This window comes from Limanda limanda, chromosome 14 (genome assembly GCF_963576545.1).
Source record: "Limanda limanda chromosome 14, fLimLim1.1, whole genome shotgun sequence".
In the NCBI taxonomy this organism is placed as follows: Eukaryota; Metazoa; Chordata; class Actinopteri; order Pleuronectiformes; family Pleuronectidae; genus Limanda; species Limanda limanda.
In genome coordinates this window covers 23,673,534-23,689,789 of record NC_083649.1, presented here as the reverse complement: position 1 = coordinate 23,689,789, position 16,256 = coordinate 23,673,534, and the positions used below count along the sequence as shown (strand labels likewise).

The following is a 16,256-nucleotide window of genomic DNA, read 5'->3' as shown; positions in this document are numbered from 1 at the left end:
AAGGAAACAAATTAAACCTAAAAAAAATAGAGGCAGCAAATCTCACCATGTGAGAAACTGGAAATAGGCCATTTTGTAACTCAATTAACTAGTTATCAAAATACCTGCTGATTGTTTTGCTGCATCTGCTGTTATTTCAACATTTACCTGAAGATTTCATGCCAAGTTGGAATTGTTTCAAACTTGTAGCACAGTTATACTGGGAAAAAGATAATGGCAGTGATTACAGTGTAAAAGTTATAGCCCACAGCTACACCATATGAAAAATTGAATAACAGATGTCGTCAAAATTAGGCCAGGGTAGTACAGCAGCTTAATTTGACACTGCATGGTAATGAAAGTCTGTCTACAGGGACTGTACACGACTTTCAGTTGAACTGAAAAGTGAAAAACTAAATCAGAATAAACCTGGACCAGACACTGTCAACTATCTAGTTTTCATCTCAACACAGTGGAGTAACCAGTGTAAAGCTGGGCACGAGGATAGCAAATGTCTCACCTGGGCTCATCCCATCCTATCTGGCCCATGATGCCTTCCATCCACATCAGGTTTTCACGCACTACCGAGAAGAACTGCACCTTATCGGTCACTGAAGTAACCTGGACACGACTAGCCCCGCAGGAGCTCAGCAGCTCCTTCCACGCCTCCATCACCTCCTGCTCTTTGGCCATGATGGCCTCAGCCTTCTCACCAGCATAGATAGTCCTCAGCTGGGCGGCGTTCTCCTGGAGCTGCCTCACCTGCACCAACACAGGATAAATGAATGGCTTGATCACACTGAAGCCAATGCAAGTACAGTCAGTGAGGAAGAATTGATTTACTCTGGGTTTCAGATCTTTAATAAAACAAAACAAGCTTTTTCAATTACATACACAAACAAAAAAGTAAATAATGAAATATAGTTGTATAGTCTAAAGGCAGGGTTTGGGTCACTTTTTTTTTTAAAAATAACTCCAACCACACTATGACTCATGGGTTTGGAAAGAAGTCATATCACTTGCCTGTGCCACTAGCAGTTGAAGGGCATGCTCAAAGGAGTGCATGAGTCTCTGCAGGGTGGCTGGATTGGTGATGTTGGCCTGGCATGCCCTCACCTCTGGCAACTGCTTCATCTTCCCTGCGATCTGAGCCAAGACCTGCAACACAGGACAGTGGCGTCATCACGAGCGCTTTAAAAATAGAAGGCGCGTGTCACGGCCAGACAGTCTCCCTTTGAAGCAGTACGACGCACCTAAGTCAGGGACAGATATTTGTTTTGACTGTACCTCTTTGCAGTCGGTGAAGAACTTGTGCAGCTGGTGCGAAGCTGCCAGCATCTGTCGGCGGGTCTCCATCAGCTCCAGGAGGTCCGCCCATGACTCATTCAGTCCATCCTTCCACTCAGCGATGGTGGCCGCGTCCGTGTGGCCACAGTCGATCATCTCGTTCACCATTTTGTTCACCTGCTCCATGCGCCGCTGGCCGATGTTGTTGGTTTCTGCGGCAAACTTGGTGAACGTCTCCTGGAGCACCTGAAACACCGAAATGGCAGATCAGTACAGACACTGGACTCCGGAACGTGAACTCATTCATTCTGATACACCAGCCCAGCAATAAATTCCACCTTTGTGAGGCATGTTATTCTTTTTAATCAATGAGACAATGCATGATTTCTATTCAGCTAAATATATTTAATCCCATGACCCGGAAATCTGTGAGGATGATAATGTATGTTTTGTCATGCTCATACAAAACTGTGCGTCAGGTGTGTGTGCATATGGATAGAAATATGAGGTCCTACAGGCAGAACCTCTTTAGTGATTTATTTCACTGTGCTGCCAACAGTGTTTATGATATACAGCTGTATATATAGGACAATATATATCTATACAGCAGCACACATTCCTTCATCCTCACATCTCATCTTGGAGCTACGATTATATTTGGCCCGCACCAGCAGATATAAATAGAGTCCATTCTTCCACCATCACATGTTTTTATTAAACTGTTTTGTTTCAATGTTTGGAGTCAATGCAAATTGGTCATCTAAAATGTATCATGTGATTGTGTTCACAAAACTTCTGGCACGCCGCCTCATTCTGTTAAAGTGAAGAGGATCTAGACCTCCTTGCCACTTGATGGCTGAACGATGTAAATGTCTTAAAGGTTGATTTAAATAAAATACAACCTGCAGGGAAGTATATTCAAATTGTACAATGGTGACCAATCCTAGAGAATATATTACAAGTCTGTATTAGTCCAATTCTTCTCTGTCAATAATATTGAAACGATATTAAAGATATTACAATCATAAACGTAATTTTTAAATCCATATTAATGGAGAAATTGCTACATTTTTGCTTGCCAGGTATTCGCAAGGCATTCTGGGTACCCCTTGGTTTGAAGTGAGGGTCTGATAATCTTCGTTTGGAGGGCTATACAGCCCCAACACCTATCCCTCCGTCCCAACAGGTATTGGGACAGCCTACCCCTACATTTGAACGTGCAAAATGAAGGGTAAGGGTTAAGAGCTAGGGGAATGAGTGAAGGAGTGAAATGGGATTGGGCCTTAATCTACAAAAATAGGAATACACCCCTCGGTAACATATAATATAATATAATATAATATAATATAATATAATATAATATAATATAATATAATATAATACAATATAATATAATATAATATAATATAATAATGGGTCATAAGTCTTGATGAACTAAATCAGACATGTTTAGAGTACTGATATTAATGAGTGTGTGCAGTTTGGTGGATCCAAATAAAAATCCAGATCTGGTGTCAATAAAAATCAATTCAATAATTGGTCAATGTCGTTTTATTACACTTATATGATCGAGGTTCATGCCATTTGCACAAAAGTTTGTATCTGTCTGCTGTGGTTACAGTGGTGTAGCTACTGAAATGAGGGACTGACCGTGACGTCCTCGAGGTCATGGCCCAGGTCGGTGGAACTGGCCACGGCCTCGCGCTCAGTGATCCACCTCTCCAACTCCTCTACATCCTTGTTGAGCTGATATAGATAGTACTGCTGCTCCAGTTTGGTCTTCCTGTGCTCTACCATGTCCTTCAGAGACACGTACAGCCGATCTATGTGGGACTGCTGCTTCGTGATGTGCTCACTGTGGAAAGTGTTAGAGCAACCAACAGGGGAATTATTGGTGTGTTATTCCAATACCATTTTACAAGAAAATGTAGAAATGAGACATTTTAAGTGCTAGGGCAGGTCATGCCAAACCTGTCTGGATGTCCCATTTCCAGTAGGCGCTGGCATTGCTGGGATAACATGCCGACTGTCTCTGCATATGTCTCCACTGTTTGCTCCAGAGCCAGGTGGGCCTTCAGCAGCTGCAGGGTGCTCACCTCATCCTGAAAAATATGAGACTAATGTGAGGTTGTCGGTGTCATATATTCACTGAGGATTTACCGATATGAAATACACAGGGTTGTCCGTACCGTGCCTTTTTCCTCACTGACAAGATAGAGCTTCTGACCGGACAGCCAGGACTCCACTTTAGCTGCCTCGCTGTAGTACTGCTGAGACTGCATCATGGCGTCCAGCATCACAGACCTCCTCTCCGTCTCCAGCTGCAAAACTTCCCACAGCTGGCGCACGTGACCCGCGCCTTCACGTACAAACTCCACCTCAGGAGTCCTCAGTGAAGCGATGATGCCCGCCCGATCCAGAACCTCCTCCACACGAGCACGGCGCCCGGTCAGATCCCTCTGGAGTGTCTGAGGGACCGATCAGAGGTAAGTTCCCTGACTTAGAAGTTAGGTCACATCCCAGCTGACCGTCACAATATGTCATTTTTGACACTTACCTGGTTCTTCTTTACATGCTGCTGTACACTCTGGAGGTTATTCCCATAATCCTTACAGGAGGCCAGGGGAAGCCTCTCCTGAATCCACAGCTTTAAAATAGACAAAGTCAGGTTTGAAACCAGTAACAAGCACGAAAAAAAGACCTCAAAATGCTAATATTACATTAAAATGTTTTTCAAATGAAAAAGGAAATATTGATAGGGGTCAAAATCGAGAACATATACTTCCCACTGAAAATAGTCATTTTAACATCCAAGCCAACACTTGTCATCTCTAGTAAGGTAAACATGTATGAGTGTGAGACTGTGTGTGTGTTTGTGTGGTCCAGGTATTACTCATGTTCTTTGGACCTAAATCTGTTTACACAATCACATAATGGGAAACTGTCCTCGTTTATGGGGACAGAAATCAAGTCTCCATAACTTAAGTCATTACATTTTAGAAAGGTTTAGTTTAGGTTTAGGTTTAGGTTTAGGTTAAGGTTAGGGTGAGTTCTAGAGTTAGGCAAGTAGTATATATGTTACAGTTAGAGTTAGTCTCCAGGAAATCAATGTAAATCAATGTGATGTCCGCTATAGTCATGGAGACACAACTGTGTGTGTGTGTTTGTTCATGTTCTTGTACCAATTGAAGTTATACACCTTAGAGAGGGAGATGAGATACTTATAAAATTATTAATTATTTATTGCTATTATTTTTGATTTTATCATTTCTGTTATTCAAGATAGATTACCAACATTTGCTATACATTTCTTTGCACAAATAACCCATTTCCACCTGGTCACATTTGAAGCATACGATGATCAACATGAGTTTTATTGTATTCAGTACGTCATTGTTGGGGTTGTAATGACGCCTTGTTTTGATCAGAAACAATTAAGTGTATGCAGGTATCCAGATTTCAAAACTGATGAAATTTGACCTGAAAACAATAGGAGGGTTAATGCAGTAACTCTAACTGGTGTGTGAAAAGGATCTGCGTGTATGGAGGAGAGCTGTGCCACTCACTATCTCATCCTCCAGGTCCTGGGCGACTTGGTGCATCTCTTTGGAAGCCAGCAAGATGCGGCGTCTCTCCTTCAGGGGCTCAATGAGGCGGACGATGCGCGTCTCCACCATGGCTGACTGCTCGCCGCCTCCCTTGTCACCTGCCATCAGCCCTCGCTGGGGTAGGCAGACCCCCTGCAAGCTTCCCAGCTCCCCCACATCCTTGTAAAAGTCCCCTATCTGAGACTCCATAGCCTGCACGGGGGGAGGTGGGGGGGGGGAAGAGGGAGGTCATGTTACAGGCATGGACAAACACAACACATCAGCTTTTTCCCCATCAGAACATTTCAGGGTTATGTAATAGACTGCCTCACTTCAAAGGGAAAAAAGCATATGGTGCATATTTTAATGCCACTGAACCGCGTGTTTAAGAACATACCACAACAGTGGCCTGTGTGAACACATGTAACAGCTGGGAAAATTACATAAACTACAATGAGCTGAACTACACTGTCTGTTGAAATCATGAGCTACAACTGGGCTGATTATAGACCTTCAGTCAGACTGCTGCTTGAGTTAAATGTCAAATGGGTGGAGTCTAAAAAGTAGAGTTATGATGATATATATGTATTCTGCTCTCACTGTATATATTCTGTTTACACTGAAGATTTAATTTCTACTCTATTTCAATTTTTTTAATTTATTGCGTTTATATTGCATGTTGACTTCTTATTACTTTCACTGATATCTATTTTTCACTGTCCTTTTTTCTCCTGCAACACATAAAATTTCCGAGATTTATCTTATATCATTTCATCTCATCTCATCTCATCTCAATTTATCGCAAAGATTAAAAAATGACATAATTATTCTTGGAGCGGGAAATGACAGACTTGGGTGAATATGCCCGGATCAGTCTTACTTTTGGTTGGCTGGATCATTTATTGTCACTCTCCCAACCCCTCTCACCCTGTTTTGTGTCATTTTGTCACTGTCACTATCTAATAAGGGCTTAGTGCCAAAAAAATCAAAACAAATCTAGATTTAAAGAATATATACATCCGTAGTAGGCTGTGCAATTTTGTACATAAGTTACAGTTTACATAAACAACATACACAAAACGGTTTAATCTATGGAGTGAATGTTTGTAGGCGCTTGAGTGCAAACATGCAGTTAAAACAGGGCAGTGTTAAGGATGACAATGAGCTAGTGATGGCTTAGGATTTACAGAGGTGACCAATTGTTGGTGGTAACTCTAAAAATGTGATCATGTCTGGCCTCAGAGCACCTGCAACTTGCTTCACATATGAAGGGTTCTTCTCAGAATCCTGCCGGGGAGCCTTGACACTTGCCTGAAACTTCTGCAGCTGCTCATTGAAGGTGGGCAGGTGGTGCGCCTGCTCCAGCTGAGGGGGCTGCTGCTCCAGATGGGAGAGTTGGTTGTCGAGGTCCGAGTAGCTCTTCACCGCCGGCTCGGGCTTGTTGTTTTCAAAGAGCTGGCGTGCCTTGGCCTTGGTGGTGCTCTCCAGGTCGGACCAGCACTCTCTGATCTCCTCCAGCTTCTGCTGGACCACCGGACGCAGCTCCGGCTTCTCCTGGATCAGCTCCAGACCCTCCTGGAGACAGAAAGTCAAGTTTATCCACTGAGTAACACTGTTCGGACTTTACTGCAACTCACAGTGTATTTCAACACATGCTAAACCTGACCTATTTAGAACTTACATTATGTGTTGGGCTATCATTTCCTGGCTGAGTGATTTTTTTTGCCTCTAACTCAAATGTCAGCTCTTTCTTCAAGGGATGGTTCGTATGGGCTGATATGATTGTTGCCTCACTTGGGACTAGAAATTAATTACAGTGGAAATGTCCACCACTTGAGATGTTAAATTTGGAATCTGATAACCTTGTATCAACTGTTTTATTTTTTTATCAAAAGGCACTTGTTGTTCATAGAAAGAGTAATATTGTAGGAACTAAACAGCCCGATTCTCAACCATGAACCTTTGGATCTAATTTATTCCACATAATTCCAACTTAAGTTTACACCGAACTGTTCTTGTTTTAGTTAAATCATTGGTTTTAATCAGTAAGCTTTAAATAAAATTCCATGTACTGTATTTATTCCTAAGGCTTTTGCTATTTTGCAAATGTTTCTGTTTCATATTTTTGTTTACTTGGTTTGGTGGAATGCATTGTTTATTTAAAAAAATAAAAATAAAGGTTGAATGAAGTAATATTTATTTCATTGGATTTATTCAAATATTTCAGATCAAGACTTTGATAGTACCATTACATAGTGTTAAGAATCTGGATGACATAATTCAGTCCTTTCCCCAAAATAACTTGGAACAACTCAGCTCCATGCCAAGGCTCGGAGCCCCCAGCTTGCAGAGACGCAGGTGTATGGAGCAAAGTGTGGCCCCGGGCTGACCTAAAAATCATGCATGGTAAATCTAATAAAGCCCTGCTCTGTCCTTTGCTTGTGCTCTTCTGACTCCTCTCCCCTCTTCTAAATCTCCAGCTTCGTTCACGTCGTGATCTGGATGCAGGGAGATCAAAGATTGTGGCATTTTCCTTGGAGACAATGAAGCATTTCTCTAAAATACACTATCACCACTCTCCTCCCATTACCTATGGTAGGAGGTGTTTGCCTTTTATGCCAAGATTTGGGATATTTTTTTAATATGGCTCACAAAAGCTCATTTGTAGTGCAGGCATTTGAGGCCTTCAGGTCCCTGCAGTGTCTTTCTCTCTATGTTTTAAGAAACAAGCTCTGTTTTTTCCTGATCTATACTGTATGATAGTGGGTTATGTATTCATCATTTACTTAGCTTGTATTGTACTAACAAGGTTGCAGATGGATGATGGATTTTATCTTCTAAATCCTGCTTCACTCCTTCATCTTTCACAGAGAGCTGGGCCTATATCCTATGGCTTTCATAATGCAGTGCTGCATTCCTCCTCTTGGCACAGGCTCACTGCTTAACTGCTGCTAGTGCTCACTCTCTCACATCCCTCTCTCTCGCTCCTATCTTCCCTCAGCCTCGCTCTCCGTCTCATAATGCAGAGCCAGCAGAAAGCAGGTCTCTCTCTCTCTCTCTCTTGGCTTTACTGACACACAGAGTGAAGCAGAGGGAGAGGGAATCAGAGAGGGGGTGGAGAGAAGAGAGGAGAAAGGCAGAGTAAAGGAAGAGGGGAAGCAGAAGGAGAAAGAATCAAAGGTTTGTAGAACAGGGATGGGGCTGCGGGTGTGTGCTCGGCTCTGCTACAGCCTGGGCACAGTTGGATCCAAAGGGCATCTGCGAGGTGAATTTTCCAGGCAGTCATGGCTGACAAAGTGTGATATTTTAATGGCTATACCACAAATGAATAATGCTATTATGGCAACACTGTCTTCTTCTGCGGGCTTTCTTAAAATGCTGATGAAGCATAGTGAAACAGGGGGTGGTATTAGAAACAACAATGTATTCACACCTACTGCGTTGATAAAGGTAACACCGGGAACTTCTAAATAACGTTAAGCTTCTGCTAACGGTTAATCCACAAAAACACCCTAACCCTGAGCAGATGTCCAAACTCAAATCTGGCTAATCACAGAGTCATCATACTGCGAATGTCACTAAATGTGATTTTGTCCCCTGCAGCCCAACCCACAATGCAACACTATCATGACCATATATGTATTTACAGTAAAATCAGCAAAAGCAACTTTTTTGCCACCAGCAATTCTGGATTTTTCTATGTGGATGTGAACTAAGTCATACTGTGTAAAACACACTCATGAGCTGCATATAATAAAAAAAATATCTTGGCTCATAGATCATTTTTGAGAAGGCTGTGGCCTGTGCTTTAATTTTGAAAAAACAAGAAAGAAATTACTGACCAGTGTAGCATGGATGGCAATTATTAACTAAGTACCATTATCATAAAATGGAAACGTATCATCCAAACAACCGTATGATATAACATGCCGTTGTCAGCCTTTGTTCTCAAATGTATTACTCCTAAATAGCAGAAATGACATTAATCTATTTTACATGATGGGACGTTGATGAGCTCTGGCAAAGATTTAACAAGTTTATTTAGATGTAAAGTAAGGCATGCTTTTAATCTGGAGGAAAATGTTAAAAAACAAAAAGGTTTAGCAGACAGAAAAAACAGACACGTGAGGACAGATTTAAAAGAAAAAAAAGAACCTTGATATTGACTTAAACACCACTAAAAATATCTCTGAAAGCTAATGAGGTAATTAAAGTAACATGTAATATAAGAATCATCTGAAAACTAACTGACTTGATTGACAAACATAATAGGACAAACAACACTACTGAAAATAACTGCAGGATGTTCCTGTGATACTCATCACAAGCCCCTTTTACAGGAAGGACCACTGATTATTGGACAATGAGAAATAATACCCATAGGTGTAATGTTACTTTTTCAAAGTATTATGTTCAATATCATGTACAATATTACACATATTTACTCAAATTATCATTACTACTTACTGCCCATTTAGTTTAGTATTACTTTACTGTTTCATATAACTTATCTTATTTTCATTTCTATTATAATTTCCATTAGGTACTCATTTGATCTACATCAACTCTACATATTTAAATCCTCACTTAAAATACATTTTATACTTTTATTTTCACTTTTAGACCAAATACTGCTTTATTCTACTGAACACTATTCAATTGTGTTGCTGTAATCTTTAAGAAAGCTGTTGCAAGAATCTCTTTTTTGCGAGCATCAACAAAATATCAGGTTTGTTAAACTACCGGATGTGAATGCCACTCATCAAATCCTAATATGAACTCAGATTTACATACCAGTGTGTTGGTGGGACCTGGTTAGAAAAGCCTTGATAGGTTAGTTGCATGCAGCTTCAACTTAGCCTGTCTTTTTCTTGTGCATTGCCAATATATTTACAGAATGCTGTGAGTATGACATGTATATCAATCCTAGTCTAAACCAGAGCTGAGGTGTTTCATGAACTAGCAAACAAGTCTTTGTAGAAATAAATTTGAGATTATTTGCATTTTGTCCCTGATTTAACTTTATTCAGTTCACTGACCTTGTGAATATTGATGCAAGTTACTGAGATCCTTAATGCACAACTAGAAACTGTCTGAGCAGATGCACCACATGCACTTAAGATCTGGTGAAAGAGATTCAAACTAGCTTACGTAGCAATACCATGCAGCGATATTGTCAAAATCCTTAAGTAGATGCGACCTATTATGCAAATGTAATAGCAAGGTTGTCGTCATGTAGTATTGATACCGCTACAGTATGCCTGGTATTAAATGATTAGCCAACCTCATAGTAGAGCATGTAGTCTTGATACAGATTTAACACCATGAGATAATGTGGCATACATGTTTCAATCTAATATCGCTTGGTCTTGAATTAAGTGAGCCTTCAGCGATCATGTTTCAGCACTGTTACTTAATGTGTAAGACGCAAATAAATGACAGGATATAATAATGTAATAACCTTAAAGCTGACTGAATAATTCATAGGTCAAAACATCCAAACTGCTCGGGAATTATATGTTTATTATGGCAGGACACAGTAAACCCCCTTCTTTAATTGTATCTGCTGTGTGTGTTATAGTTGTTGTTGTTTACCATTAAAATCACACCAAAGAGTCACACCTAAAAATATACACCCTGAGAGAAAAAAAAATGTCTTCCTTAATGCTGCTAATCTCTTCATGCGTGAATTATCAGGTCATGTTGGTTGTTAATATAGTGGCAGAACTTGGTGCTGGTATTTATTCAGTTCACAAGGTCAATGTTGTTTTTAATATACACTAAGAAAAATAAAGAGATAAAGAGATATTTTAAGAAAGAATTTGAGGGATATGAGAAGGAAGTCTTTGCTTTTTATTCCCCACATGCAGCCAGGTTTTTTATGCAATACATGATGGAAAAAGGACATGTATATTTACTGGAAAGAAATGATGATAAAAAGGGCTCCACCACTGTACTGGGTGACATGTTCTTTCCTTAAATGGAAATCTATAAAACCCAATATGTATAAAGTACACCATCCTGCTATATACTCACCAGAGCATCACATGTGTTCATTCACCCCTGAAAATAACTCAGAGCGAATGCATATGGGTTTACACCCATTTGAGCAACACTAGGAATAATTTATTTTTAATTTGGTTTGGAGTGAAACAGACAGGGAAAAGATGTCCAAAAATGTAGGGCCTTTTCACAGCAGACGCTGACTTTTCATAGTAGGAAATAGGCGTCGCTGATATGAACGATGGATCTGTTAAGGAGCTCCAGTGGGTCAGGACAGTGTGACATTAACAAAGCAGGAATCTGAGAGTGAGGCAGCTACATCGGAATCAGCGATGGATGAACCTTTATATCTTAGTTTTGCTTTTCTGGGATTCATTTGATCATGTAATTTACTGATAGTTGGAATATGGTCAGCCAAACATACACTGAGGCCTGGTGCACAGTCTTAACCGATTCTAAAAAACGTAGGTGACCACATAGCGAGAGTTATAAACGATGCACTTGCCAGACGTTTTGGCTTGAACGTATGACCACACACTTGCCATTTGTAGGAAACGGTTTCATGGTGGTGATTTCCGAGACTTGGGATCTCACAGAAACTCGCGTGATCAAACGTGACCTCAGAAAAAAACAAAATGCGAGGAGGAGGATCCATGTTGTCAGTATATGCAGTTGAGTGTGGTCTGTTTTGAGCATAAAACAAAATATGAATCATTATCAGGGAGGCTCCGAAACATTAGGTTGTATTAAGATTATTTGTCAACCCCTCACACCTAAAGATTATTTGGGGAGATAATCAGCTCCAATTGGCCTCTAATCGAAATCGCCCAGCGATAGTCGAAAGGCACGTATCAGGTCTAAAATGAGCCCAATTATCCTTAAGTGTGCACCAGCCCTGACACATATGTGGAATGTATGTAATACAGTGAAGACATTATCCTATTCCCTATCTGATTCCCTTTCCTCTCTCTCTCCCCACAGTCGCCAAAGCGTTTGCTTGTTGTGGGAACTGTTGGGTAATATGGACCTGACTATAGTGCCTTGAGATAATGTTTCTTGTGATTTGGTGCTATACAAGTTGAATTGAATTAAAGGTCTTATCAATCACATATGAAGGAGGGGCTGAAGATTAAGAGTGATAGATGATTTAACTGTAGACTGTGGGAAACAGAACAATCTAAAACGTACTCTTATGTTGATCCCACATCACCAGAAGGTGTCCAGCAGCTAGTAAGTTAGAGGTGAAAAACTATGACTGACGACAGTGGTGTCACTGATCTACGATCTCCGGCTAGGTGTTTACAAAGCTTTGACCCCTGAGCCCACGGTGAGCCCTGGCACAAGGTCATTGATCACCTACAGATCCTCCACAAACACGCGGCGGCGTGTAGCTGTGCGTCCGGCATCATGTGCTGACTAAGTACTGAGAGAGAAGGGAGGTAAGGGGCTGAGGCGGGAACCCTTCCAAAAGGACGCAGAGTTCTCCGACCATGGCAGGACGCAGCGTCATCTCTTCTCTCTGTCTCTCAGGTAACGACAGGGAGAGCAGTGGGGGTAGATTAAGTAATGCTAGCAGGGATAGGAAGACATGAGGGTCGGTGGAAGTGTGAGTATTGGACTACACACAAAAGAGCTAGCTCAGGGGAGACATCCACTATGGAGCAGCCATCTTCTGCACTCAGAGTCAGTCCTTTCAGCTTATTTCTCTGCTGTTTAGCATCAAAGGTTCAACAAATATGCTCATGATTCAGAAGTAAAGCAGCACACAATACTGTTTACTGTAGCACCTATAATGGTAAATTGAATTAACATAACAATATAGATGCTAAGAAATGTTCACAACATTGTATAACTGTGGTCATTGTAGTCAACTAATATAAAACATGTTGCTCTACATTACTCTTGAAAAAGTATCTATTCCAGCTTAATGTATTTCATTTCACTGGTAAAAATGATGACAGAATTGTATAACCATACATTTACAAGAGGCCTTGTTGAGTTTGCTTTTATGTACAAAAATGTTTTTTGCTAATATAACAACTCTCATTTCTTATTCTTGAAATTTTACATCTCAACACAAACCTGGCTCATCACTTTTGATGATTTGGGATGTGGCATGTTGAGAAATTAGTTTAGGAATCCCAAAAACTAAACCTAACATACAATGACACCAAAACAAATGTCATGATGTATTCTTGATTGAATCCATTGCTCAATTAAATATCAGCTGTCAGTGACAAATGCACATCACAATTTTCTAAGGTGCAGCGCAAATCCAAAAGAGATTCTCCATGATAACAACCAACCAAACTGAGTATTTTTAGTTTTTCTCTAAACTGAACCCATCATCCAGTGTCTTGTATTGTTTTTAAACTTCAATATTTTAATTAATTTGATGAACTCACAACCTGTATCTGTTTGATAATATTGAATCTTGTACAGTTCCATTTGAGCTGCTGCAGTACAGCATATTTGATTATGAATTTTTCTATATACGAGCCTCTGTGCATTTGACTTTGTAAGAACACCATCCCAGGTGTTTCCTCCATGTGTTGTGTACTATTAAACCAGCTATACTTGAACGAACATAATATCCTGCACTGCTAAGCCACAGGACATGAAACTGCTGAGAACACAAATGAATATGGTTGCACAGATTCAGTCACTAAACCTGAATTAAGAAAAATAAATAAAATGTCACCTGGTAAAAAGCACAAACCTACCTGCACACATTGATTGGTATGTAACACAGTCATATCACAAGTCATCTCTCAGCTGTTTAGCATCGTGACTGAACTAAATCAAGGTGTCTGCTGGCTCAATGGGGGGTTCTAGACCATAGCACGATAAGCCTTAAAATACATTTCACACATGGGTGACTCTGTGAGGATTTCTTCATTAGGTAATATACAGTCACACACAATCTATACTTTCTTAATGTCTGAAAAAAAAAAAAGATTAATTAAAGCACAAACAAATGTCAACAGAACTGGTACTCGAGACACAGATTGTTTTACATGTGTCTATAAGGGACTTGTGTTATAGTACTGTATTATATTGTACTGTGTTATAGTCACAGCTTTGACTTACTGATACTTGATTAATAGGAGCCACTTCATTAATATTAGAGTAGGTGCGAAAACTAAGAATCAAAGAATCAAAAACAGACACAGTAAAGGTTTTCTAATGTTCTTATAATGCTTGGGGGTATTTCATAGTACACTTCCTGGTTAAACACATCACAGTTTTGTGTAATTATTATTATTATTATTAATATTACAATGAATCATTACAAAGGTACAGTGCATCTGTTTAAAAGTCAAACAGATGCACTATCAAAGAATCATATTTTCCTCTTCCCTGTCTCCAATAGATGTTCATGGTTGGAACTTTTGGGTTTCTTAATATAATATTGGAAGTTCCTGACTGTAAAGTACCTTAAATAATGATATTGTATGTTATAATTTGGTGTTACAATGTTATAATGTGCGGAACAAACAGACAAACAGCAGGTTTCTACATGGTAAGCAAAAAAGGACAATTTATACAGACTGCATTGATGTCATATTCAGTGCATCAGCATGTTGACATGTGACTGAGCTGACGACACATTTAAATGTCCAAATGCAATGTGCCATTGGCGGAAATGGAGTCTTATTGACTAATTCACATGTAAAGAGCCCACCTGAGCTCCACTGAGGCAGAGGGCATGGAGAACATTCTGTGTGGATGGGATGCTGCAAAGCATGATGGGAATGCAGGGCAAAAAGAAGCAAACCTGAGAGGATTTTCTTGTGAACTGACTTCATTTTAGCTGTGCGTTCCTTGAGGACATTTTGTAAATAAGGGAATATTTGTTGAATGTGCAATCTCTGTACGTTAGGCCTTCACTACTGCAGATGTTTATGTGTGTTATGTGAAAATAAATTTGCATGGTCTGTTCTATGAGCAAACAGACCACAGAGCCACAGGGATCACAGCACCTGCGAACCTGAACACAACACAGCCACTACAACGGTATAACCTTGAGAATGTAATTCAGGATGTCCCCAAGCAAAGCGATGAAATGAAAACTGGGTGAAGACATCTCTCCCACTTTCACATATTCCATTTCACTGCCACCACACCCAGCATCATCACTGTTTCTCGGTCATGTGCTCTCTTTGGCGTGGTACCTTCCCCCCAACTCACCTGCTCTGCCTATCTATCCTCCCCATCTCTCCCTCCCTCCATCGCCATGCCCTGGTCCCCTCCACTCACCTGTTCTATCTTGGCCAGCCATTCTTTATTGCGGGCCAGCTCTGCCATAAAGGCCTGGTGCTTCAGCCACTTCCTGTGTAGCTTTTGAGCCTCATCCCGCGCCGTGTCTCGGGCCATAAGCATCTTCTCTTCCACCCGCTGTCCCAATCACTCAGCTAAGGGAGACAAAAATAGCCACCATCAGGAGCCCAACACTTGAGCCAGCCCTTCTTCACCCCTTTCCCACAGGACGTCCTGCCTGCGCCTCTACGCAAGAGCCACCCGCAGGGGCCTGGGTACCTGTGCTGTCACCACCCTCCCCAACCCCCACCAGACACCCTTTTCTGGAGAAAAAAAAAAAATCAAGATAAGCACCTCAGCAGCAGTGGTAGCAATGGAAGCACTCAAGCCCTTCCGCTGGGTCGCCCCTGGGTCCTCATGCCCTACCACTTCATGGGTCTTGCGGTCCTGATGCTGCAGTGCCTGCTAGCCAGTCTCAGAGAAGGCAAAAGCAAGCAGTGAAATAGAGGAAATGCGCCAATGACAACACTGGTAAAGAATGACACACATCCAAGATTCCTTGAGGGCTGTGGGGTATCTTCAAGCTCCAAATGTCAATTAGAATCCAGCCATCAGTGGAGGTGTAAATGTAGCATAACCATAGAAGAATCTTTCAGCCGGGGCAAAACCTGACCATCCACCACTCTCCAGTCCCGGTCAATCTGTAGTCCTGTCTAACGATGCTTTAGACAGGAGGAGGAGGAAGAGTTGGAGTGGGAGGAGCAGGGTGAATGGGATGCAGAGTCAGTGCAGAGGAGGCCGGATAACATAAGCTATCTGCTCTTGAAATGCCTCATCCCCAGTGCTGAAAAGATGCACACACAGGCTGGTGTGAAAATAGCAGACTAATTTCTCTCCTCTGTTCCTCTTCCTCGTTCCCCCGAACAGCTCAGCCGCGGATGGTGCATGCTGCTGCAGTCCTTGCCGCTCAGCTACGCTCCTGTGTGTGCTTGTGTGAGTGTGTGTGTGAGTGTGTGTGTGTGCAATCACAATCAGCACTGCAGTGCTAGAGCAGGGAGAGAGAGAGGGAGAGAGAGAGAAAGAGAGAGAGAGCGAGAAGGAGGGAGGAGAGGGAGACAGCAAGAGGAGAAGGGGAGAGGG

General features: G+C 41.3%; 1 protein-coding gene across 1 annotated transcript; it reads right to left on the bottom strand.

Annotated features, from left to right (window-relative positions):
- Positions 1-495: 495 nt before the first annotated feature.
- sptbn4a (spectrin, beta, non-erythrocytic 4a) lies at positions 496-15,239 on the bottom strand. The gene is made up of 10 exons (XM_061086582.1): positions 15,117-15,239; positions 6,165-6,428; positions 4,833-5,066; positions 3,824-3,913; positions 3,456-3,734; positions 3,238-3,368; positions 2,917-3,121; positions 1,267-1,512; positions 1,003-1,137; positions 496-741 (listed from the first exon to the last, which is right to left on the bottom strand). Exons 1-10 carry the CDS (start codon positions 15,237-15,239, stop codon positions 496-498), a joined length of 1,953 nt encoding a protein of 650 aa, XP_060942565.1.
- Positions 15,240-16,256: the final 1,017 nt, after the last annotated feature.